This window comes from Pseudocercospora fijiensis, assembly GCF_000340215.1.
Source record: "Pseudocercospora fijiensis CIRAD86 unplaced genomic scaffold MYCFIscaffold_4, whole genome shotgun sequence".
Lineage (NCBI taxonomy): Eukaryota > Fungi > Ascomycota > Dothideomycetes > Mycosphaerellales > Mycosphaerellaceae > Pseudocercospora > Pseudocercospora fijiensis.
This window is the reverse complement of record NW_006921535.1, coordinates 199,022-222,798: the sequence shown is the minus strand read 5'-3', so window position 1 is coordinate 222,798 and position 23,777 is coordinate 199,022. Positions and strand designations below refer to the sequence as shown.

General features: G+C 49.0%; 10 protein-coding genes across 10 annotated transcripts; 5 read left to right on the top strand and 5 right to left on the bottom strand.

Annotated features, from left to right (window-relative positions):
• Positions 1 to 6,865: 6,865 nt before the first annotated feature.
• MYCFIDRAFT_211084 (uncharacterized protein) lies at positions 6,866 to 7,634 on the top strand. Its single transcript, XM_007927866.1, has one exon. It carries the CDS (start codon positions 7,026 to 7,028, stop codon positions 7,335 to 7,337), a length of 312 nt encoding a protein of 103 aa, XP_007926057.1. The 5' UTR covers positions 6,866 to 7,025; the 3' UTR covers positions 7,338 to 7,634.
• MYCFIDRAFT_57308 (uncharacterized protein) lies at positions 6,866 to 8,925 on the top strand. Its single transcript, XM_007927686.1, has one exon. It carries the CDS (start codon positions 7,418 to 7,420, stop codon positions 8,609 to 8,611), a length of 1,194 nt encoding a protein of 397 aa, XP_007925877.1. The 5' UTR covers positions 6,866 to 7,417; the 3' UTR covers positions 8,612 to 8,925.
• Positions 8,926 to 8,945: 20 nt separating this feature from the next.
• MYCFIDRAFT_203306 (uncharacterized protein) lies at positions 8,946 to 12,180 on the bottom strand (the record flags this gene model as incomplete). Its single annotated transcript, XM_007927865.1, has 1 exon — positions 8,946 to 12,180. The coding sequence occupies one exon, from the start codon at positions 12,178 to 12,180 to the stop codon at positions 9,202 to 9,204; it is 2,979 nt and encodes a 992-aa protein (XP_007926056.1). The 3' UTR covers positions 8,946 to 9,201.
• Positions 12,181 to 12,285: 105 nt separating this feature from the next.
• Positions 12,286 to 13,219, top strand: MYCFIDRAFT_174120 (uncharacterized protein; the record flags this gene model as incomplete). The annotated part of the gene is made up of 5 exons (XM_007927864.1): positions 12,286 to 12,292; positions 12,320 to 12,690; positions 12,722 to 12,894; positions 12,921 to 12,993; positions 13,028 to 13,219. 5 exons carry the CDS (start codon positions 12,286 to 12,288, stop codon positions 13,217 to 13,219), a joined length of 816 nt encoding a protein of 271 aa, XP_007926055.1.
• Positions 13,220 to 13,250: 31 nt separating this feature from the next.
• On the bottom strand, positions 13,251 to 14,065 carry MYCFIDRAFT_174119 (uncharacterized protein; the record flags this gene model as incomplete). Its single annotated transcript, XM_007927863.1, has 8 exons — positions 13,251 to 13,621; positions 13,656 to 13,698; positions 13,722 to 13,739; positions 13,771 to 13,795; positions 13,819 to 13,842; positions 13,914 to 13,930; positions 13,968 to 14,013; positions 14,046 to 14,065. The coding sequence occupies 8 exons, from the start codon at positions 14,063 to 14,065 to the stop codon at positions 13,251 to 13,253; spliced, it is 564 nt and encodes a 187-aa protein (XP_007926054.1).
• A 310-nt stretch (positions 14,066 to 14,375) lies between these two features.
• Positions 14,376 to 15,794, top strand: MYCFIDRAFT_174118 (uncharacterized protein; the record flags this gene model as incomplete). Its single annotated transcript, XM_007927862.1, has 13 exons — positions 14,376 to 14,397; positions 14,418 to 14,482; positions 14,525 to 14,547; positions 14,580 to 14,670; positions 14,708 to 14,732; positions 14,761 to 14,826; positions 14,900 to 14,906; positions 14,938 to 14,970; positions 15,017 to 15,266; positions 15,304 to 15,560; positions 15,599 to 15,605; positions 15,633 to 15,724; positions 15,770 to 15,794. 13 exons carry the CDS (start codon positions 14,376 to 14,378, stop codon positions 15,792 to 15,794), a joined length of 963 nt encoding a protein of 320 aa, XP_007926053.1.
• A 453-nt stretch (positions 15,795 to 16,247) lies between these two features.
• MYCFIDRAFT_78995 (uncharacterized protein) lies at positions 16,248 to 17,126 on the bottom strand (the record flags this gene model as incomplete). The annotated part of the gene is made up of 1 exon (XM_007927764.1): positions 16,248 to 17,126. The coding sequence occupies one exon, from the start codon at positions 17,124 to 17,126 to the stop codon at positions 16,248 to 16,250; it is 879 nt and encodes a 292-aa protein (XP_007925955.1).
• A 339-nt stretch (positions 17,127 to 17,465) lies between these two features.
• On the bottom strand, positions 17,466 to 18,824 carry MYCFIDRAFT_87172 (uncharacterized protein). The gene is made up of 2 exons (XM_007927861.1): positions 18,571 to 18,824; positions 17,466 to 18,521 (listed from the first exon to the last, which is right to left on the bottom strand). The coding sequence occupies exons 1-2, from the start codon at positions 18,777 to 18,779 to the stop codon at positions 17,600 to 17,602; spliced, it is 1,131 nt and encodes a 376-aa protein (XP_007926052.1). The 5' UTR covers positions 18,780 to 18,824; the 3' UTR covers positions 17,466 to 17,599.
• A 335-nt stretch (positions 18,825 to 19,159) lies between these two features.
• MYCFIDRAFT_153330 (uncharacterized protein) lies at positions 19,160 to 21,120 on the top strand (the record flags this gene model as incomplete). The annotated part of the gene is given in 2 exon segments (XM_007927860.1): positions 19,160 to 19,781; positions 19,795 to 21,120. The coding sequence occupies 2 exon segments, from the start codon at positions 19,160 to 19,162 to the stop codon at positions 20,913 to 20,915; spliced, it is 1,743 nt and encodes a 580-aa protein (XP_007926051.1). The 3' UTR covers positions 20,916 to 21,120.
• Positions 20,113 to 23,777, bottom strand: MYCFIDRAFT_207526 (uncharacterized protein; the record flags this gene model as incomplete). Its single annotated transcript, XM_007927859.1, has 18 exons — positions 20,113 to 20,985; positions 21,058 to 21,092; positions 21,140 to 21,155; positions 21,206 to 21,237; positions 21,265 to 21,313; positions 21,346 to 21,370; positions 21,400 to 21,447; positions 21,486 to 21,577; positions 21,629 to 21,654; positions 21,683 to 21,740; positions 21,767 to 21,851; positions 21,881 to 21,912; positions 21,936 to 22,232; positions 22,268 to 22,328; positions 22,358 to 22,386; positions 22,424 to 23,149; positions 23,231 to 23,438; positions 23,467 to 23,777. 18 exons carry the CDS (start codon positions 23,775 to 23,777, stop codon positions 20,968 to 20,970), a joined length of 2,148 nt encoding a protein of 715 aa, XP_007926050.1. The 3' UTR covers positions 20,113 to 20,967.

Below are 23,777 nucleotides of genomic sequence, written 5' to 3'. Positions count from 1 at the left end.
TTGAAGTTCAAGGGCAGATACTATGTCCCCGCTAAACATTCGATCCGACAAGAGCTTCTTAAGCGATACTATAATAGTAAGCTTGCCGGTTACTATAGTATAGAGAGGTCGCACGAGCTACTATCGCGTATATACTACTAGCCAAATAGTAAGCGGGACATAAAGGACTACGTAAGCACGTATGCCGTATATTAACGAGTTAAAGCACTAAAGCACTTACTATTTAGCGAGTTGTCTTCACTCTCTATTCTAAAGAAGCCATTTACTAAGCTTACAATAGATTTTATTACAGGCCTCCCGCCTACTAAGCGCAAAGGTAGCAAGGATATATATAATACTATCCTAGTTATCGTAGATCGGTTTACTAAGGGCGCTCGTTACATTCCTACCCGAAAGGATTAGACGGCTATTAACCTAGCTAAGTCGTTATAGAATAACATCTTCTATAGCTATTAGGGAACCCCTAAGGGGATAGTCTCCGACCGGGGCTCGACATTCACATCTTACTATTAGAGTAAGATTTGCCTATAGCTAAGGCTTAAGCATCGCCTGTCTATAGCATTCTATCTACAAACAGATAGTTAGACTAAAAGGCAGAATGCTACCCTGTAGTAGTACCTACGCAGTTATATTAACGAGAACCCTAACGACTAGGTTAACCTCCTATAGCTAGCTAAATTCGTATATAATAACAGTGTCTACTTATTAACTAAGGTGTTACTATATATAGCTATAATAGGCTAGAACGTAGCTATGCTACAAGATCCCCTATCGCTCGAGGCCGAGCGTAAGGAAAGGGAAGCGGGTTAACCTAAGACACTAGCGGCTATTAAGAGGGTTCAAAAGATGCGAGAAATCTATACTAAGATAGCTAAGAAGCTAACAAAGGCTTAAGAGTACTAAAAAACCTACTATAATAAGCGTTATATACCGATAACCTTTAAGCAAGGCGACATAGTTATACTTAGTATAAAGAACCTCCGCATCCGCAAACACCTATTACCCGATAGCAAAACACGCCCTAAACTAGCACTACGGTTCATTGGCCTATTCCGAATCCGAGAACCGAAGGGCAATAGCTAGGCCTACTAGTTATAGCTTCTACCTTATTACACTATCTATAATACCTTCTATATCTCCCTCCTTAAACCGTACTACTAACGCGAAGGCGATAAAGCGCCTGCTAAGTTAGAAGAAGTCTTAGCTAATAGCGAAGAACTATAGTCTATAGAACGTATCCTAAACTATCGGACTAGACAAGGTAAGAAGGAGTACCTATTAAGATAGTAAGGCTATTTACTAGAATAGGACTTATAGGAAGCTAAAGATTCCTTTAAGGATATAACCGAGTTATTAGATAAGTATTAAACTAGCGTAAAGAACAAGAAGAAGGCCAAAAGCTTATAATGTTACTATTAAGGCCTAGGATTAATGCTACCCCCGGGGTGCTATTAGCTAACTAATTAGAGACAAGCAATTGTTAGCAACAAAGGACAATAAGACTATACCCGGCGCGCTACGACGCGTTAATCAATTAATCGCATGCTCTTTTAAAGGCTCTACCTCTTTACTAACGCGCCCTATAGGTCCCCCTCTTGTTCCCTTATTCTAACGAGGCCTCGAGGCCTAAGCGATCGGCGAAGACGCGCGCGTAGCGGATAGTACCGGCGGTGTATTAGAAGAAACGGTATACGCCTATGTTAGTAACGGTATTGCGGAGTGTGTTGCTGTTTAAGAAAGGAAGGATACGGCTATATTAGTAACGGTATTGCCGAGTTGTTATTAGTTAAAGAAGGAAATTAGAAGTAAGGTAAAGTTAGCGCTTAGACGACTAGCGCCGCTATTGTTAACATTACCTGCTATTGCCGCTGCGCCTATAGACACAACCTTACCTATACTACGAGCCGGAGCGCACCCTACTAGACAAGTTAAAAGAATAGCTATATTAAAGGTTTGATTAAAACTTTGATTAAACTTTAAGCCGCTTAAAAGATTAAGCGACCGATAGACTAACTAACTAAAGGCAAAACTATAGAGCTAAGCTAGCCGGGGTCGATCTTACGGACAATAGGTTACTCCTCGATCTATCTAACCCTTTAAGCGAGGCGAACCTCTACTACTACACTTATAATAGCCTTTACTTATAGAAACTAGACGAGCTGTGTTTTTTTGAAAAGATATAATTAGTTGATACTTAAAGGCTGCCAAACCTAACTAATTAGGGCTAGCGAAACCACGAACAATAATAGTCCTCGTAATAATAAGAACAATCCCTCGGAAACGGACAAACCCTCGGAAGCGGACATTTCTAGGTCTTTTAAGAGTAGACGCAAAGAACTCGGTACGATATTACTTAGAGCGGAGGTAGGGCTGTAATACCTCGTACGTCTACCTATTATAGTAGGGAAGACGCGCTCGTATTATAATTAGTCGAAGGCCCTCAATTCTCGTAGATATATATTACTTTATTATATATAAGAATAGCGCAGTTGGAGTTGCATATTGTATTATATTAGAAGTGAGGTTTAATATAATTATATAATTAGGTGGTTAAGTGTTCAATTTAGCGCGGACTAAGTAGCTTATTAGACCTACTAAGTTAGTAGCAATAGAGGTCGAGATTAGAATATAGATAGGCTACGAGGGCGCGGCCTTTAGAAGGGAAGCGTATATTAGGGCTAAAGAGGCTATACGTGATTGGCATATAATTAGGCCGAGTAAAGCTAGGGTCTTAGTGCCTTAGGCAGGGCTTAGCGCTTAGCGTTAGGCTAACTAGCCTGCCTCCCTCCCTCACCTTTTAGATCTCTATCGAATACTACACTAATTTACCTACACCCTATCTACCTGCTAATATAACCCTTCTTACAGCTAGTTAGCCTAACGCTAAGCGCTAAGCCCTGCCTAAGGCATTAGGACCCTAGCTTTACTCGGTCTAGTTACATGCTAATTACGTATAACCTCTAATAGTTATCGTCGTTATCCGTAGTAGGCCGTAGAGTAGGTAGTTCTTCTCCGGATAGTAGGCTACTTCCCTTAGTCGATTCGTCGAATTTAACGCTAGTATAGATCCCGATAGCGTTCGTCTAAGGATTATAAATCCTATACTATTTCGTAGACTTCGTATATCCGACGAAGATTCCCGGGAATGCCGTCTTTTCTAGCTTATCTTTCTTTTTCTCCTTAGGAATAAACGGATAGGCTAGGCAGCCGAATACCCGTAAATGTTCTCCGCTAGGCTTTCTTCCGGTATAGAGCTCCTCGGGAGTTATATCCTTTCCTTTAATAGGTAGCCTATTATATAAATAGGTAACCGTATAGGCCGCTTTGCCCTAAAATTGTTTAGGTAATCCGGACCCTTCTAAAGCCGCCCGTACCTTAGTTATAATAGTACGGTTTTGTCTCTCTGCTACCTCGTTTTAGTCTAGAGTATAGGGCGTCGTTGTCTCGATTCGTAGTCCCGGATAGGCCTTAAGAGCTTTAATAAGCTCTAGAGCGTTATCGATTCTTATAGCCTTTAGTTTCCTTCCGGTTTCGAGTTCGGCCTCGTTTTTCTAAGCCTTAAAGGCTTCGTATACGTCGCTTCGGTAGCGAGTAAGACGGATATCTAACCGTCTCGTAGCGTCGTCCGTAATTGTTAGTATATACCTATTTCCCCCTAAGGTACTATACTTATACGAACCCTAAAAATCAATATATACCCTATCTAGGCAATAGTCTGCCTTTTCGGGTTCTTCTCGACTTTATCGTCTATCGGACTTCGTAGTAATATAAGTCTCGTAAGACTTATTTAACGTCGAAAGCTCCGGGACTCCTAGTAGTACTTTATATACGTTTCGTTGTTTTTCGTCTCCCGGATATCCTAAGCGTCGGTACTAAAGTAGCGTAGTACCTTTAGTCGTAGTAGTAGCTACTCTCGAAGTCCCGATAGATTCGGATTCTTTTAGACTATAGGACCTTCCGACGCGTACCTCGTTTACTAGTTCTTCGTTTCCTCTTCGAAGTATAGCCTCTTCTTTAGTAAATAGAGTCGTAATATCTCGTTCCGAGAGTTAGCTTATCGAAAGCAGGTTATAACCGATCTCGGGTACGTATATAACGTCCGGAATCGTAGTCGGAATTCTCTTAAACCGGACGAGGGTTGTATAGGACCCCACGACCTTTATTGTTTTGCCGTTTACTAGAGTAACTTTTCCGGTTATTTCCTTCTAGTCCGTAAAGTAGTTCTTATCGTTAGACATATGTCTAGTGTATCCGGAGTCTAGGATCTAATCCCCTTTATTAGATAGTCGAGTCGTAGAATCGATAGCCGTCTAAGCCGCGATCTTAGATTCCTCCTTATTTTCTTAGATTTTTCCGTTCTTTTAGTCCTATTTATACTTCCTATAGTCCCGTTTAAAGTGCCCGATCTTTTAGTAATAGTAACACGTCTTTCGTTTAGCTTTATTAGGCGTATTAGGCGTATTAAGCGTATTACCCTTCTTTCCGTTACCGGCCTTATCTTTCGCCGATTCCTTAGTATATCGGGCTACTACTTTATCGCCTTTAGAAGTAGTAATAGCATATTCAACGTCCCGTAGTCGTTAAACTAGTTCCTCGTAGGAAAGAGTAGATAAACTAGCCGCCTTTAAGGCGAATATAGTAGACGAATACTCTTCTTCTAACGACGATATAAGGACTGCTTTCTTAGAGGCGTCCGAAGGAACTTCGTCTTTATCCGCGGCCTTAATCTCGGATTAGATTTACGTAAGAGCTAAAGCCGTAGTATCGATATCCTTAAGAGCTTTAAAGGAATAGAAATAGGAGAGTAGCGTCGAAACCCGTTCCTTTATCGATACTTCGCTTACTTCCTTTATCTTATCGATTACCTCCCTAGTCGTACGTAGTCCTAGGAGGTGTATACGCTTATCCCTAGCCGTAGACTTAATAAACGCAACTGCTTTTACGTTATCTTTTTTAGCCTCTCTTGCTTTAGCCGAATCTTAGCTTATAGCTTCCGGTATACCGTTCCTATACTTCTAAAGGCCTTGTCCGAATAAATAGTCTTAAATTAGGTCGATCTAGATAGTATAGTTCTCGGTAGTAAGTTGCGGAATTCCCTTTACTATACCGATAGTCGTCTCGGTAGTAGATATCTTTATCGTTCGATTCCTCGACTCGTACTAGTCGTATCGTTAATATTTTTAGATCGTTTAGTTCGTATTAGTCGGTTCTTTTCGCCTATAGACCGGCGTCTATAGCGGAGCAATAACCGTTATCTTATTATTGTTCGAAGTTAGTCGCTTTCTTCGATTTATAGAGTAACGTCGGATAAGGTTTAACCTTACGCAAGCGGGTTGCCTAATCGGGTAATTTCTCGAACTTTCTTGTTTCTTTACTTGCTTTCCGGGCTTATAACTATTGTAAATAATATAGATAAGCGGTAAACCGTTAGGATTGCTTGCTATTCGAACAAAGGACTTACTAGCTACTTATATACCCTAGCGCTAAGAATTACAAGCTATTACTAAGCCGTAAGTAAATAATCTTATAACTTCCTTCTCCTTCTCTTACTTATAAATTTAACTAGACTCGTATATTCTCGAGTATTCTAACACTAATCCTAACTATTCTAAGTATACTACCTACCTAGCAAATAAGGTTCTATAACCCTCGTATCGATATATAGCTCCTACTATATAATCTTAGTATAGTCTAGTACTACTACTAGCGCTATAAGTACTAGTAGAGTTCTTAGAGGTACTAAAAGCCTCTATATAGATATCCTATCGTACTACCTATACTTATAATAGCTAGAGTAGTAGTCTACGTTATCCCTAACGTACTTATACCTCCTATAGGCCGTTTTATATATATAGCCCTTATATAAACGTTCTCGTAGTACTAGTAGCGATAGAATAGGCCTCCCTAGCTTAGCCTATCTTATCGCTTCTTACTAGTTAATAGCGGCCTATTTAGCGGCCTATTTAATTAGCTTAGGTCTAGTAGCCTTACGCCGAGTCGTACGACTAAGTCGCTTATTAATCCGCTTAAGTAGCTAAGAGTCTAGTACTAATACCCTTCTATACGAAGTACTTCTATTATAGGAGGTCCTTAATTGTTTTATTAACTACTAATTTACTAGCGAGTCGTAACTTCTTAGCCTTTTACTAGCTATTTAAGATATCTTATAAAGTAGTAGATACGATAGGCGATTCCTAATTTCCTAGTCTCTACTACTAAAACGGAGCTTAATAGCGGCTTTAATCTATTAATTAGTAACGCCTATAGACTTTAACTATAATATAGCCTTAATAATCTCTATTATACGAGCTCGGCGGCGGTAATTAGAATTTAGCTAGCGCTATTAGATAGACTACTAGATAGTTATAGTTAGAGCTATTAAACGTAAGAGACTATATACTATTATTAGGGTCTTTCTAGTCGTCCGTAGTAAGGGCTATAAACTAAGGGCAATTATACTTCTTTAAGCGGCCTTTATAAATTACAAGTCTTATTATTAGGATAAAGAAGCCTTCTCTCGTTACGCTTCTTCCTTGCCGTCTCGCGTAATGCTAGTATTAAATACTTAGTATAGCGTAGTAAGAAGATCTAGTAAGTATAGTCCTAATTACGTATATAGCCGGTCCTTCTAAGCTTAGGCCCTTTCTCTAATACAAATATATCTATATAGTCCTTAGCTACTATAATACTATGAAATAGTCTCGCCTAACGCCAGGCCGTAAAGTCAGGATCGGGTCGAGGATGTTCCGCGATAGAGTTGCGACGGAGGGGCGGGGGCGGGGCACCGACGGCTAAGACGGGAGCATCGTCAAGTCTGACTTCACTTCGGGGTCTTTGCTTGCCAGCCTTCCGTTCGCTCGCTCTCGTCATCCCTTATCACACTATTTTGCCTCCGTCTGCACCGTATTATTACGCTGTGCCTAGCTGGGATCTCCTCGCACCGCACCGCAACGCTGCCCAGCACACTCGGATTCGTGGTCTCGACTCTCCGGTGACGGTGATGCCTGCGCAACGTGACACCGGCGATGCACCCACCCACAGAATACCGGCTGTACCTGTACGGCCCTCGTGGACGTCCCGCCGTGGCACAAGAACACCGCAACCAGCTTTTCTCGCTTCACTCCAAGGCCGACGTGGCGCAGAGTCCGGCCAAGGTTGTTCGAGACTGCAATACCGGTAACTGTATCTATGTTCCGGGAGCATGGCATGGGTCGAGGATGACCGATATTAGACTACGGCATCCTACCACCAAACGTCGATCTAATTTGAGCCGTGCATCCGCGCAAGATCGCACAAACCCTATTCTTCCGGATGACGGGACTTGTGCCCTACGATAGAGTTGATACATAGACAGGTGCTTCTTCTCCTCGCACCACCTCACTACCCACGTGGCTCTGTGAGACTTGGAAGCTTCGCCATGCGCATTCAGGAGTCACTCCTAATACTGCTCCCCATTTCAGCAGCCGCAGCGACTTTCCAAGTCGCCGACACCTCTGCCTCCGACACACTCGCTGCTATAGCGTTGCGGAATGTAGCAGCACAGCACTCAAAACGACAGAACCGGCATGCGCCCGAACCTGACTCCTCACAACCACCACCATCATGCACCTTTGAAACAGCATCAATACGGCGGGAATGGGAGACATTATGTCGCGACGAGAAGAAAGCATACATAAAAGCAGTCAAATGCCTACTAGAAAAGCCGTCCATCAGCGGCCACCTGGTCCCCGGCGCGAGGAGTCGCTACGACGACTTCCTCGCCACCCACATCAACCAAACCCTCACAATCCACGGCACCGGTAACTTCCTCTCCTGGCACCGCTACTTCACCTGGACCTACGAACAAGCGCTCCGCAACGAATGCGCCTACCAAGGTCCCTTCCCCTACCTCAACTGGCCCAAATACGCCCTCGACCTCCTCAACGCGCCCCCCTTCGACGGCTCCGAAACCTCCTTATCCGGAAACGGCCAGTTCGACCCCCAAAACAACGGCACCTGGGTCCCCAACGACCAACAACGAAACATCAAAATCCCCCCCGGCGGCGGCGGCGGCTGCGTGACGACCGGTCCCTTCGCAAACATCACCGTCCGTCTCGGCCCCGTCTCCCCTTCCCTAAGCTACGCCACCCCCAACCCCCAAAAAGACGGCCTAGGCTACAACCCCCGCTGTCTCCGCCGCGACATGTCCGCCTACGCCGTGGAAAAATGGGCCAACGACGCCCAAATCTCCGCATTAATCACCAACTGCACCTCCCTCCTCACCTTCCAAAACACCCTCCAAGGCAACTTCCCCTCGGGCTTCCTCGGCGCCCACACCGCCGGCCACTTCCTAGTCGGCGGCGATCCCGGCGGCGATCTGTTCGCTTCGGCGGGCGATCCGTATTTCTGGCTGCAACACGCCCAAATCGACCGCGTCTGGTGGATCTGGCAGAATCAGAAAGCCGATCGGGAGAGGATGGAGATCATCGCGGGACAGACGGTGTTCGGGGTTGCGAATTCTTCGTTGACGACGCTGGACGATGTCATTGACTTGGGGGTGAATGGGAAGGGGATCAAGATTCGGGAGGCGGTGGATACGTTGAAGGGACCGTTTTGTTATGTTTATGAGTGAATAAGACAGAGAGAAGGGAGAGGGGTTGGAGGGCATAGGGTGGGAGTTGTTTGAGCTTTTGGGTGGGAGTGGAGGTGGATAGATGCATCATCCCCCCCCTCCCCCCTCCATCCTCCCGTGATCGGGTTCCTAGGACGATCATGATTATTGCATGTGGTGGAAGTAGTAAGTAAGTGACTTGGGGTTCAGTCAACGGCTGGGCGCTGGCTGGCTGGCTCTGCTAGAAGAAGTCGCGGCAACGACAGAAGCATCTGTATAATAATCAGTAACGGTGTGAAATGCATGCCTGCATACTTTGAAAAAAGTTTTCGTTCACTTTTCTTTCTCTGAAATTGTCATTCCAAGATCGTGATCGTTTCAGATGGTATACATACTAATCGAGAGCAAACATCGATGGTATCTCTCGCTGTTAAAAACAACCAACCGATCGTCATAAAATGGACTTCATAAAGGCTCCTTCCTTCCTTCACATGATGCTCATAGATCCATCAATATCATACAATACACATGCCTCGGTCGTGACTGTGCTCCATGACGCCGCGCTGAGCATTCATTGTGTGTGTGTCTTCCGTATAAAAGTCATGTCAAAATCATCGGGACCGCGTTCTCCATGATCCGTCGGCAACGATATCGAAGCGGACGTTGCGACTCATACCAGGTCCGTTCACACGCGATATCCCACCCCTCTCAAGCCAAGGTCGCAAGTTTTTGCATTGACTGACGTCGAACATTTCGAGATATCGGCAGCCTTCTACTACGGCTTCCACGCCTTGTCCCGTCACACGCACACAGCCGCGCACGCTGAGGTATCGGAGCTCGAGCAGGTGTAGGCCGATGCATCGAAGACTATTGTCGCTGACTGCTGAGCCGCAAAAGGCCATGTCTAGTTTTCGCAGTGCTGGTAGTCCAAGACTGAGAACTTCAGTCGCAGTGTCGGAAAGAGCGCAGCAGAATGATAAGTCGAGCTCGCGTAAGCCTCGACAGCCGCCGACAATGCCAACTATTGCCTGGTCACTGAGGTACGTGCAGTCAGCAAGCACAAGCCTCTTGAGAGCACGAAAGTTGTAGACTGCCCACGAGTGAAAGCCTGCATCGGAAATGCTTGTGCACCTCGTGAGGTCAAGGCTTTCAAGTCTGTCGGCCGCGTGTACTGCAATATGCGCCATGCTTCGATCCTGCACATGCTTGCAATACGAAAGTGTGAGACGTTTCAGCTTCGGTGCGCCGATGACTGTTCCCGGTGGAGGAGGCGCAGGGGCATGTTCTGTCGCAGGAGAAATCGCTGAACCACCGTGTCGTCGCATGCCCGGTCTCTTGCCGTTGGGTGGATGTGGCGCAGGTGGAGGCAAGTGCTGGCCTGCTTTCTGCTCTGGAACAACCCAACCGACTACTCTCGCGAGCAGAGTGTCGCCAACCTTTCTGCAATTGCTGAGGTCAATCTCTTCTAGCTCTTTTGCCTTGTCGACGAGTGCAAGAACAGCTCCCGCTGTGACGTCCCATACCGACTTCATTTTCCAGGCCTTGACTGAGCCTGAGCAAGCTTCAACGAGTACTTTGAAGCCCTCATCCGTAACGTGAAAGCAGTTGGAGAGATCCACATCTCTGGGTCTGTTACCGACGAGCGGAACAATGACGTCCCGAAGCACCTCATCCGTGACATACTTGTTGTACTGAGAGAGGTTCAACTCGTGAAGGAGATCTGGTGAAGTCTGGATGAGGTGGTGCCAGTGCATGCTCACTTGTCGGCAGCGCATGATGGTTAAGAGGTCCATGTGCATGAAGATCTTGACGAGAACCGTGTCCGGGAGCTTGCCCTGACCAAAATTTGACGGGATCCGCACCAGACTCGGTCTTCTCGTGGTAACAGGACTAAGGCGTGATGGAGAGTTTGGTGAGGCGACGGATGACGATGGTGACATCTTGTATGGGAAAGGTTTGAGTGGCGAAGAAGATATGACCCGGACTGCAGGCGGGCTTGGTGTGCGATTTTCCAAGGCTGACATCTGACCATCTGCTGGCGGCAAGGGAGGCGCGAGGGATGATCTTCTCGATCTCGCGCGCATGTTGTCGAGATTCTCGTTGAAGAACGGGTCTGGATCGATTGGTTCCATGTTGGGAGTGACGACGGGCGATGTCTGCTCTGGGTTGGCGATAGGGAGAGGGTCCTCAAATTTCACAATCGGCAGGTCTTTTCGCCAGTCATTGGGTTCCTCGTTTTGCTCGACATGGCCGGACTGGTCTAGAGGCTCGCTCGTGTCAATGCCGCCTCCTCCGCCAACGGGTCCTCCGACATCTGTCATGACGATATCGTCGTCCCTCCGCGCAGCTTTGAGCCGCCGCCGAGCCTCCTGCTCCACTTGCTGTCGTAAATCGGAGCCACATCGCTGCCACAGATTGTCTAACACGTCGCCATTGATGAGCAGACACTCGACGTAATTCACACTCCTCACGGTTGCTGTTCTTCGCGGTGCCAGACTCAAACTAGTCACCTCACCAAAGTACTGGCCAGCACCCAGACGAGCTCGCACCTTCAAGTCATGCTTTGGTGAATTGCTGTTCGTGTCTGCACTCGTGGGCGTTAACGGGATTGTTTTGGCGGAGGCGGGCACGTCTGCCAGGACCTCGACATCACCTTTCACGATGAAATAGACCTCTCTCCCGCTGCTTCCTTGCTTGACGATTTCGGTGAAAGGCGGATACGAGAGAGGTTGGGCGTTGACTCCTAGGAAGTGCAGAATATCTGACGGCAAACCGGAGAACAGGGGCAGTTCTTTCAACAACTGCCGTATGGTCAGTGGAGATGTGCCTAATGCGCTGGAAGCGGCCACTTCTGCAATGCCGGGCGAGGGCGATTTCCTCTTCTTATTGCTTGTGACCTCTCCATTGTCCAGCGATCCAGCGTCTCCCATCTCAACATCGCCAGCAATCCAGTCACGTGATCTTTTTCGAGGCGCGACTGGAGGCCTCATGCTGCCTTCTTCTGCACCACCCGCACTTCTTTCCTTCTTTTTACGCTCCAGAATGGCCAGTCTTTCCAGTGCTTCGTCTCTTATTGCTCTTTCGACGTCTGGGTAGCTGGGGAGCTCCTTCTGCAAGTCTTCCTTGTTCAGGCGAACGACCAAGCTTCGCGTCGTAGCGACAATGCTTGCTGTCCTCGGCATGTCCATCAGAATACCGATCTCGCCAAAGAAGGATCCGGGTCGAAGCTCGGCATACGTGCTCTCGCCATCGCGACTCGTCACGCGTACAGAGCCGCGAACGAGCCAGTACATAGCCTTGGCATCTTCGCCTTCCCGAATGATTTCTTGTGATGGTTGAAATATGCTTGGACGTAGGCTCTTTCCAATGGAGAGGAGGAAGGATTCGGGTGCAGTCTGGAAAAGAGGAAATGCTTTGAGTCGATCAAGCAATTCAAGAGGTAGGCCTGTATCAGTGGAAGAGCCGAGGGGTGAAGACCTGACAGGTCGCGAGGGGTTCAGGTCGGAGTCGTAGCTTTGGATGAGACTCAAAGCATCTGGAGGAGTGGAGGCTCGCGAGGTGTGCGTAGGGCGGAGAGGGTGTCGGCGCATGGTATGCGCGCTCTCAGCGTGACGATCGAGTCGGGAGGAAAGCGCGTACTTGTGTAGAGCATGGAATTGGAGCTCGCGGACCATGGAATTGCAGAGTTGGAGAGGATGGATTGTGCTTTTCTTTCACGCGAACCGTAAGCGGTGGGATGCTGGCCAAGCCAGTCAAACGGCGAGATGCTGCTCTTGCTGCGGCCAGCCGACGCGGCGATGTCTAGCGGTCAGAAGTATGGTGTTTGCCCATGGAGCATGGATGGCGATGGCGATGGCGATGGCGACGGCGATGGCGCTGGCGATATTGTGTGGAGGGATTTCGGTGTTCGGTGCTTCGTGCGGCGGGCAGGCTGGTCTGAGAGCAAGTACGTTCGTGCCTCGTTCCCCAGATGTTTCGCGTGTCTTCTCGTGCTGGTTCTAGGGTGGAGGAGTGGTATTGGTATTTCGGTATTTCGCGCGGCGCAGTGGTGGTGGCAGCATGCGGTCGCGGTCGCGGTCGCGGTCGTGACTACTGCCAAGGTGGGAGAGGCAGTGTGCAGACTCAGACCAGCGCGCATTCCATCGCACGACGAGGAGGTGTCGTCAATCACTCCCACGCTATGCGCGAGACTACCGCATGTGGGAATACAGTATGAACATGGTCCTGTCACTCACTCACAACGCGCCCAATCCCACGCACACGCACACGCACACGCACACGCACACACACACACCACCGTCGCCGTGCACGCATGCAGCATCCATGGGAGCACGCCGGCTATTCTATCGCCCCACGAACAGTCGCCTTCTACAGTCCTTCTAGCGCCGGGAAATGCTTCTCCCGTCACATGATCAACGACTGCATTGGGCTAGTCAGCACGCGCTAGGACTGCCGCAAATTCCACCTGCATTTCGACGCACTTTTCCCTTCTTCCTTCAGCATGTGAAGACAATATTCAACGTCAGCCTGAGTCTTCATTCACAACACCATGCTCATTTGTGGGAATTGCCGGAGTATGCCCACTTGCAGCCACCTGCCACTCCTGAATCTGATAGGAACACCTTCTGAGTGATCTGCTTCCTTTCCAAATTGCGCATGATCACACTTCTCCCCTCATACCGATGACAATGTTCGGGGAAAGATTGGCCCATATCTTTGCAACTCCGGCAGTTGTGCAAAGTGTGGCCTCGTCAATATATCGACGCTTCGCCATCCAGGGCATCGTCTTTTGATCTGCCCAGGAAAACCCAAGCCATAGAATAACACAGCCGAGCTCAGAATCCAAATATGGAAAGCATCCTGGTATGGAGCTGCCGCATGTCATCGCGGCTACGGCCGCGCTACGATCTGGCTGTCCTTTCAAAGGGACATCTGAACAGCATCTCACTCTAGATACGATCATACATCCTGCCTTTGGTGCAGTTTCTAGCATAAATCGGCTACGTGCCCAATGATTCTTCTTCCCCTCGGCTCGATTCGTATCCGTACCGCTCGTAGCGTTTACGAATGTCTATATTCATGAGAGCAGGACGGAGGGCACGTGCCGTCTCATGATGTTAGTCTAATCCACCATCTGGCACGTCATTTTCTGACATGATTCCTCGGGATACACTCAGCACCATAAGCTTCGCACCGGGATCAGGACTTGGGTAGCAAGTCGTTTTCACTTCCAGAACAGGCCGTGCAACATGCTACCCTCAACTCGATCGTTTTACGAGATATTGAGAAGGATGCTCCGGAGTATCGGGTTCGTCGGCTGCACTATGAGATGTGTTTATGCTTTACGTCAAAACTTGAGGTTAGATCATTGCATCACGACGGTCAAGACATATATCACTCCGAAATAAAGTATCGTTTGAGCCCTGCAGTGCTTGTCCTAATCGAGCGGAGCGACGGAGTGGCGCTTAAGAACATTGTCTTGAAGGGTTATATGCTCGAGGGCTATATCGTATCCGTAAGAGTGACTCCGGGTGTTGCCCGTCTACAGTTTTTTGCCTTTTGGTATTGTCCTTTTTCTGGCTAAGTCTTACATTTCTCTATGTTCTTTATTTCTCTATGTCCTTTATTGCTTATCCTTGCTCTTCCTGTATTACTCTTTCTTTGCCCGTTTACTATTAAAGGTCGCTGCAGGTTATAGTTTGTTTTACTGTAGAAGGCTACTATGGGTTGCTTACGGAAGAGGCAGGTATAGGGGTGTCGTATCGCATAGTGCTAGTCGTGCTGTATGGTGCTAGTCGTATCGCATGGTGCTAGTCGTGTCGTATAGTGCTGGTCGTGTCGCATAGTGCTGGTCGCGTTGCATGGTACTGGTCGTGTTACATAGTACTGGTCGTGTTGGCGCATTGTAGTATTGCCTTTGTTATTGTGTGAAAGTATAGCATGAGGTTGAAGGGCACGTAACTCGGATTCGATTTTAGACCAATTAGAGGGCTCGGTCAGTTTTGCCGCTTTTGCGGGCGCATGATGCATCTTTGAAATTGTCGCTCCGCAGCCTCCGCTCGGAAAAACGGAGTATTGATGTGTTTAGCTGGCCATCACCACCACACATTCGACAAGAATTTGCTCATCTGCCAATTCCAGGGTGCAGCTATTAGTGCTATCGTATTGAGGCCCTATTCTTGACAAGCTTTTCGAGCAGTCAGTCAGCTTCGAAGCTTGGCCGAAGAGCACCCCATGTCGACCTATATATACTATACGACAGACCTAGCAAATGGAGGCTCTTTAGCCCGATTTGGTAATATACGAAAGCTTCGCGGTGGAAATGCCCTTTGAACACCACCGTACAGCCTGCACATCTTCAAAGATAAGCCGCAATTGGAGTTCCTTATCCGCTATAGCCCGCTTGCGACAGCAGGAATAGACCAGTCTGAAGCGGAATGTCGACAGGCCGACGAGATGTATAAGAAGCTCCTCATCTTCATCTGAAAAAGCCAGAAAAGTTCATCCAGCTTCACCAAACTCATATACATTGCAGCAACAACAGAACCAAAATTTCCCAGCCAAGACAAGACAAAATGCAGATCAAATCCATCCTCACCGCACTCGCAGCCTCGACTGTCGTTCTCGCCAACCCAGTCCCAACAGAGGTACACACACCATCACCTTTCAACTACCCGTAAACCACCAACCTTCCCCAACCCTCTAACCTCCAGTCCACACAGAACCTAAACCCCCGCTCCATTGACATCGACGCCACCCTCCTCGCCACCATCCGCCTCGAATCCTACAACTACGCCACCTCACAAATCAACCAAGTCCCCAGTGCGGCACAAATCTCGCAAGCGAAAGTTTGGTGGCCTGCCTATACTTATACATATGCTTCGACGACCGCTTCTTGGAATTATGATCTTTGGAGTTGGTATTATTGTTATCAGAATTATCCGCAGTATATTAACACTTGGTGGAATCGGTGGTGTCCGCTGTATCCGGGGTGTTGGCCGGGGGGAGAGGGGTCGTGTTAGATTAATAGAGGGAAATGTAGGGGATGGGGAGGGGGGTGGGGATAGGATGGGTGGAGGGGGATGATTATGCTAATACGATCTTTAGATGGATGATAGATAGTTGGTGGAATTGGTGGCATCCACTCTACCCTGGCTAGTAGATGAAGGTTGGATGAAGGGAGGATGGCAATGATTACGGTTGAATGATGCTTATGCTACTACGATCTTTAGATGGATGATAGATGGTAGGTGGAATTGGTGGCATCCACTCCACCCTGGCTAGTAGATGAAGGATAGATGAAGGGAGGATCGCAATGATTACGGTTGAATGATGCTTATGCTACTACGATCTCTATCTATATAGAAGAATTCTTTTTTTGGAGAATTTGATGATACCGCTTTCTTTGACTGAAATTTTTCACTTTTGAAACTTTGCTAACCGTCACACCGATGTGGCTCATAGTGAGGAACTGCCCTATACACGAAACCTTATTGAAATTCTTACATTAGCAACAGCATTTTTCATCATCATTATCAATCGAAGAAAGGCGTTCTGTTCTGTTCCATCACATTGACCTAGATAGACCATTCTGGAAGTCCGAAAATAGCTATGAAAAAACATTCACTCATTCATTACACCTTCCCCCCTACCTTAACTACTCCCACCCAACCCACCTCTTAACAACCTCAATCCAATCCCCCTCCTCTTCCTCTTCCTCACCACTAACATCCCTCCTCACAGCCCCAGTCAAAACCTCGATCCCCTCCTCCTCCTCCCCATCCTCAACCCCATCCTCCTCATCTTCAAAATCCCTCTCAAAAATCCCCGAATCCGAATCCCAAGCCTTCAAAAAATCCGGACTCGACTCGAAATCCGCGTCGTAGGGAGTTCCGTCACCGGATGGGATGTTATAATCTTCATCATCATCATCCTCGCCACGTTTGTGGTGGAGCAGTTCCTCATCATATCCTTCGAGACTCCAATCAATTTCCTCTTCCCCCTCACCATTACCATCCTCATCCTCAACATCCCGCTTCAGAAGTTCCTCATCATACCCTTCAAGACTCCAATCAATCTCCTCTCCTTCCTCCCCACGTTTCTCAATCACAATCCCCTCTCCCTCCTCATCTTCACCATTCAGTAAATTCTCATCATACCCCTCCAAACTAAAATCCACCGCATCCCCGAATTTCGCCTCCAAAGCCCGTTTCTGATGTTCAATTAATTCCCTCTTCGCAATAACCTCATATCCATCCTCATCCTCTTCATCATCGTTTCGGATCACTTTATGATGAGGTTTCAAAATCCTTGCCGCTTTCTTCGGAATTGTGTCGGTGTCGCGGGTGAGGAGGAGTTCATGATCATATCCTTCGAGAGAAGTATCGACATTGCTTTCGCCGAATTCGGTTTGGACGTCTGAGATTTCGCTTGCGAGGGCGTTGCGGGCGTTGAGGAGGTGGGTGTTTTCGTTGCTGTGGACGGAGAGGGCCAGGAAGGCGATGGGGAGCCAGAGGAGGTAGAGTGAGCGGAGCATTTTTGTGGGAAAGTGAGTGAGTGAGGTAATTGTGTTTGTTGTTGTGGCGTGATGAAGGGATAGGGATAGGTAGTTCGTGATCTATGTTGTAGTTGAGATGGGCTATTGAGAGCGTGTGCCGAGAGCCGTTTTCGGTCATTGTTCTTTGCTTTCAGGTCGAGGGTCACCGGATCAGAGCTACAGAGAAGTTGTCAAAGAAAATATTGTGGCACGTGATTGATTTGTTTATCCCTTGCTTGCAAGCACAGGCGATGCGATGGCATTTGAAGTGTTCTTCAATGCTTACAGCAGAAGTATAACGCGGCTTCCTCACAACTACATTAATGAACGTCGTGCAGGCGAGAGAAGATGTGCAATCAATTGACGTACCGTACCACATGGAAAAATCGAGATGCCACATTCCTGGCGGCTTTCGGCTTTCCTGGAATGTAAGGCTCGTACAATGCATTGTAAGGATACGACGCTTTCTCGTCTCAATCAGCATCCACTTTCGCCTTCTTTCCCATCCCTGTTGGAGTCTCGTCGCCACCACGTTTCCTCTTCCCCTTAGCAGAAGCACCACCCTTTCCGCCCTTAACGCGATAGGTACCATCTGGATCGGCACGCCCTCGCTTCTTGCCTGCGATTTGCGGATGATCATCCACAAACGCAAGATCGTCGTCCTCTGCCATAGATACTGCGCTCGGACTTGCCCCTTCCCTCGCACGGCCGACAGCTCGATCTCCGACTTGCTTGGCGAGATTCCTCTTCCCACCTCCTCGGCCAGGGGTCGGCTTGATATCGTGCGATGCAAGACTTTCATTGTCATCAATATCGGCATGGCCTGTATGCTTTGCGTGTCTTGCCAGCCAGTTGTGTTGACTTTGAGGATTCAGCAACTCGATCTGACGTTCCACTTCTCTCGGTGTCATATCCGCCCAGTGCTTGTGAAGACTCGCCTCGCCTTCCTTGTCTTTCTCGTCCATCTTCATTAAGCTGACAGGATCGCCGAGTCTTGCGTCGAGACGCAGCAGGTACGAATCTTCTTGCTCTGCTGTGAGATAGCCGGCGGGCTCGGCACCCTGCAGCTCATCCGGCAGTGTGCCATCTTCTGGAAGGCGAGGATGCGGTGTGTCGGATTCTAGAAATTCGAGCGTAGATACGCCTTGTGCGGCGAGCTTCTTGTCAATCTGCTCTCTGATGACATGAAGATCGAGATTCGGTATGTGACCTCGCTGGACAGCTAAAGTATAGTCTAGAAGTAGTTGATTTGCGCCTTCTGGTGTTACATCGCTAGGGACAATGTTCGGTATGCTCGCGACTGCCGTGTGCTCTTCAGGGAGAGTGATGTTGAAACGGAGATCGGGCGGTAGCGCAGGACTCTGGTTCAGGTCGAGCAGTAGATCGAGCAGTCCACTAGATGTCGGTTAGTCTTGCGTCTGATAATGCTGTGGATGTGCCATACTCGAGGCTCTCCCTGAGTCGTCTCGCGATGCCTTCCAGCTTCTGCTCTTCCTTGAACAGCGTCTTGTTCTCTTCCAGCACTCCGTCGAATTTGTGCTTCATCTTGCGGTACTTCTTGCGCCATGACTTGTATGGAGGGTATTCTGCCGCCGCGAGCGACTTTCCTCCTGTAGTCGCGTGTGCTTGTGGTGGGATTTCGGAGTCGGACATGTTCAGCTCGATCGCTTGGCCCAATGTCCGCGCTCGTCTGGTGAGATGAGGTTGAGGAGGTGTCGGAATGTGTGGATCGATATGGTCGGAGGTGATGCGAGGTTGTGATTGTCGTTGGAGACGTGGTTCTGTTGCCGTGAACGAGCAAGGCGCGACTTGCCGAACTCCGAGTGGTCTGTGCGCAATTTTCCTGGGCACGAGCATTCATGACCTCCCTCTTTCATGTGCATGTGCATATGCACGTCGAGTTGATCATATGACATACATTCAGACTACTCCATAACCAGAGCAGGTCTCCTTGATCTCTGGAATCTCTCAGCCAATTCTGAGCCCCGAGCCTCACATCCAAGGATCCATCTGCTTCCCACTTCACAATCGCAATGGCATCTGCGGAATCTACCGAAGTTGCAGATGAGAAGTGGTGCAGAGAGAACGGACTGCCATCAATCGACCAGCCTTTCATACAAAAGTACCTCGATGGCAGGGATGCTTTGGTGGCGCAGGAAAAGCAGCAACGTGCTGATCATGCCTTCCGGGAGATGCTGACCCCCATGGCCAAAGAAGCAGCGGCAGTCATCTCGGCGATCAGATTTGAAGAAGAGCAAACGTTGTGGAATTCCGACTTTGAAGACAGCATAGCCAAGACCACAGATCAACCAATCTATCCCGGCATGATGTTCTCCTTGGCCAAGGAGCGAATGGAGACCAGCAAGCTCTGGCAGATAGTCAGAAAGATGCCCAAGGGCTGCTTGCTTCATTGTCATCTGCATGCCACCGGTGATTTGGACTGGCTGATTGAAGAGGCTTTCTCAACTCCAGGCATCTGCATTTTGGCGGAGACGTCATTGCATACCAAAGATATCCGACAAGACCACCGCGTGCCATATCTATTCAAGTTCGCAAGTACGGGGTTGCAGTCTGAAGGTCCACCACTGTGGTCAGAATCCTACAACCCCAACGATCTGATCCCAATCAAGACTGCCGCAGAAAGCTTCCCAGAGGGTAGGTAGTACAGAAGGCTTTAAGAAGTGGGTCAAGTCCCGAATCACGCTCTCCGCAACGGACGCTATTTCACACCACTTGGGGCCAAACGATATCTGGTCCAGATTCATCGCTTGCTTTGGTGTCATCAAGGGTCTCGTCAACTACGAACCCATCTTCAGAGGTTTCCTCAAGCTGTTCTTCCGGGGACTGCATCAAGATGGCATCAAGTGGGTCGACATCAGGTGTGACTTCAACGCAAAGTTCACACGCGAGGGACAGAATGAACCAGATGCTGATTTCATACGATGGTTTGAAGTGCTTGATGAAGTCTTGGAAGAGTTCAAGGCCTCCGAAGAAGGCAAGGGCTTCTGGGGAGCGACTGTGATTTGGACAAGCATTCGACAGTTTGGACCAAAGTATGTCATGGAAGATATGCAGAAGTGTATTGACACGAAAGTGGAGTTCCCAGATCTCTTGCTCGGGTTCGACTTCGTTGGACAGGAAGACAGAGGTCGTCCACTCGTAGACCTCACACCCGAAATCTTCTGGTTCAAGAAAAAGTGCGCCGAAGCGGGAGTAGACATACCTTTCTTCTTCCACGCTGGTGAAACGCTTGGTGATGGCGACAGTGTTGACGAGAATCTTTTCGATGCTGTCCTGCTTGGCACGAGGCGAATCGGACACGGCATTTCTTTATATCGGCATCCACTACTGATAGAAATGGTCAAGGAAAAGAAAATCTTAATCGAGTCCTGCCCAGTCAGCAACGAAGTCCTCAGATACACCGGCAGCATCAAGATGAACGTCCTGCCTTCCCTCATCGCGCGAGGCGTACCCTGCTGTCTCGCGAACGACGATCCGGCAATACTTGGGCAAGGCACGAATGGCATGACGCATGACTTCTGGCAGGCACTACAGGGTTGGGAAAACCTTGGACTCGCCGGTCTGGCAAGTCTGGCTGAGAACAGCATCCGATGGGCGAATTTTGAGGAATGTACGGCGAAAGAATGGCAGCAGGATATCAAAGACGGTGCTTTCGGGAAAGGCGTCAGAGCAGAGAGGATGCGTGAATGGGCGGCAGAGTTCGAAAAGTTTTGTGCTTGGGTCGTTCAGGAGTACGGAGCTGATGTTGATGAGAATAGCTTGGACTGAGCGCCACTGCGGAAACGACAGAGCGAGATATTAGATTCATGAAGAACATGATTCAACCAGATGGGAGATACTAGACTTCAACAGGCCTTAGAAAGAAAGAAGAGGCTAGATAGTGCCAGGCCGTGTCGCGGAGTTTGCCCACAAAGCGCTCTCTGGACAGCTCGATCAAAAAAAAATCTGTTTGCTGCAGTCGCTGCGTCGGCCTATAAACGTTTCGAATTCACGTTGTTGCTCCTGGTACTGGCATCCAGGAATTATCACTATACGCAAAGATCTGATCAAGGGCGAACAGGATGCGGAGCGAAGTCGTGAGACCGCTTCACTAGCTATTGCCTTTACATGTATTCACTCGCATGTGCGCCAAGAAGCGGCGGACCCACAATGCCGAATGCACCACACTATACCAATCACCAGCACCCCAAAACAAAACGCCAAAATGTGTCGCTTCTGCCACCCTTGCTAAGAGTATCCAAATCGGCGCAACCGCGCCCCCGGTTGGTTGGGAGACCGCAACAAGGCATATTGACCTATGCTGGAAAGTGGTGTTCGCGTCTGTTCCTCTGCCTAGACTCCAGAAGGAGATCCTGGGATGATCCAAAAGCACCAACCCCCCCATCAAAAGTTCGAGCAATCGCCACGGTCACAATCACTTGCAACACCGTCTACAAGTGATCCGGCAGCCCCGCCGGACCCCGCAAGGAAGAGAACTGCACTACAGTAGCAACCCAGCTAGTCGCAACTACGGAAAGAGCATTGCGCAGATGTACTTATCCAAGCGCACTCCTCGTCGGGGTGAACAAGATGCGGAGTGAAGTCGCGAGACCGCTTCACTGGCTTTTGCGTTCATTCACTCTCATGTGCGCCAAGAAGCCGCGGACCCACAATTTCTGCCGCCTATGTAAAGGCTTGTCTGACTGTGTCCTTCTGTCTCTGTGCCTGATGCCTGAGGCTGCAACTGCTGCCACACTTCATCTTTGGACTCCGTAGAATAGTCCTTCTTCGGAATACATCATCAGTTACATCAAGTGAATCTCGGTCCGCTTCTGTGGCGAGGGATGAGGTGCAGATGAGTGGGCTCTGTGCCGTGTTGACAGATGGGTTCGGCACGGTGAAGGACGTAGCGACAGCGACAACCTGGAACCTCCTTTGAGCGGATGTCAAGGTTCGTGTCAGGAAGTGGCAACTCCATCTTTGCGCGACGAATAGCAAGGCTTGCCAGTTCAGTGTCATGGAGATCTCTCGGTCCAGTTGGAGCCGCAGACGTTGGCAAGGGTGCTGACGTGGGTGTCGTGTCGACACCGAGCCCTGATCTGGTCTCTCAGGTGCGCCAACAGTGCGGCATCCTCGCGAACAAGTTCATCGGCGGCATACCACACGATCTCATTGATGAGCTCTTGGTCGACACTAGGAGAACTACGGCGTTGTTGTAGATCAACATCCACAAGTCATCGGTCTGTAGGGGGGACTTGTTCTGAAAGTGGTGTTCCTCGTCGCCGATGACAATTGACGATCGTGCGGCGCGGGTGTCCTTGAGGTAGCATTGTGTATACTGGTTTTGAGTGTTGTGTACATAGACGAAGCCGTGAATTTAATGGAATGAAAAATGAAGGAATCGAGAGCCAAGAAGTCCAGGAAAGTGCGAAGATGGAGAGGAAGAGCAGAGTGGGTGCTGGTGCTGGTGCTGGTGCTGATGCTGCTAGAAGAACCGAGTGCGCTCGCCAAAAGATCCAGCTGTCCGCCGAGGGATCACGGAGGCTGACCAGAACGCGCGGCTGGTGAGAGTGGTGATTCCAGCGCTTCCGGGGATAGAGCCAAGGTCCAGTCGCAGCGCGAGTGCATAGTGGACGGTGAGTGGAGAAGCAACAGGCCTGCCAGATGCGAATGGATCTTGAAATTTCAGAGCAAGACGGATCCAACCCAAAGTTGCCAGCAGCATTATGAACAGGCGCACTGAATCGTGGCGGCTCTACCCAATTGCTAGGGGAAAGAGTGTGGTTGAATGCTGTCTTCTTGCATGGGATAGTTTCATCATGAGCAATAGATGGATCCATTCTCTTCCTCTTGAGGCCAGCCTTGGGCGGTGTCGGGAGCTGTCCACCATAGGCCGAGGCGGCGTGCTCTGATCTTGTTGCAAGATGCGCCAGCGTCAGACATCGAGGCTGCCGATTCGTCAACATCGCAGATTGAGCCGTGTACAGAATGCACAGGAACAGCGGAGCTGGTTGCGGCATCGGCTCACTCTGCTAGTGCACTCGTTATATATAGGGCCTAAGGGCCTTAGCTTGTGTATAGAGTGATTGGAGTTTTGTGTATACGGTAGCAAGAAAAGACCAGGTAGAAAGTCCAGAGTAAAGAAAAGAAGACGTGAAAGTCGGCTCCTTCTCGCAGTCTTCAAACGCCACGTGAGGTATTCTGGTGTGAACGGGACGGGACGGGACTTGGTGAGGATAGACAGCCAAAACGGCTTGCTCTAGAACGGCCTTATCCGCGTCGGCGAGACCAAACATAGGCATGTTCTGCTTGCTTGCTACACCAGTCTGCAATGCGGTACTGCTGCCAGTCCCAGAAATGTGATCGCGAATGTTGGGTCCATTGTCGTCGAAGCTGGTCGGCCCTCCATTCTGAGAGACGAAGACCGACCTTGGCGTTGATATCGTCAGTCTTCCAGTCGATTCTAGACGGGCAACCGTCCTTGGCGTTGCCCTGGCCAGCGAGGTAGCCAAGTCTCAGGTTGGCGAAGACTGGCTGTGTAAGTCGGGAGGGCTGTAACTGCGGCTGGAGCTCATCGCTGTCGATTGTAGCAGGATCGTTGAGGATAATATAGTCGTCGTTGATCGTACGAGCAGGAATGGTGTGGGGCAT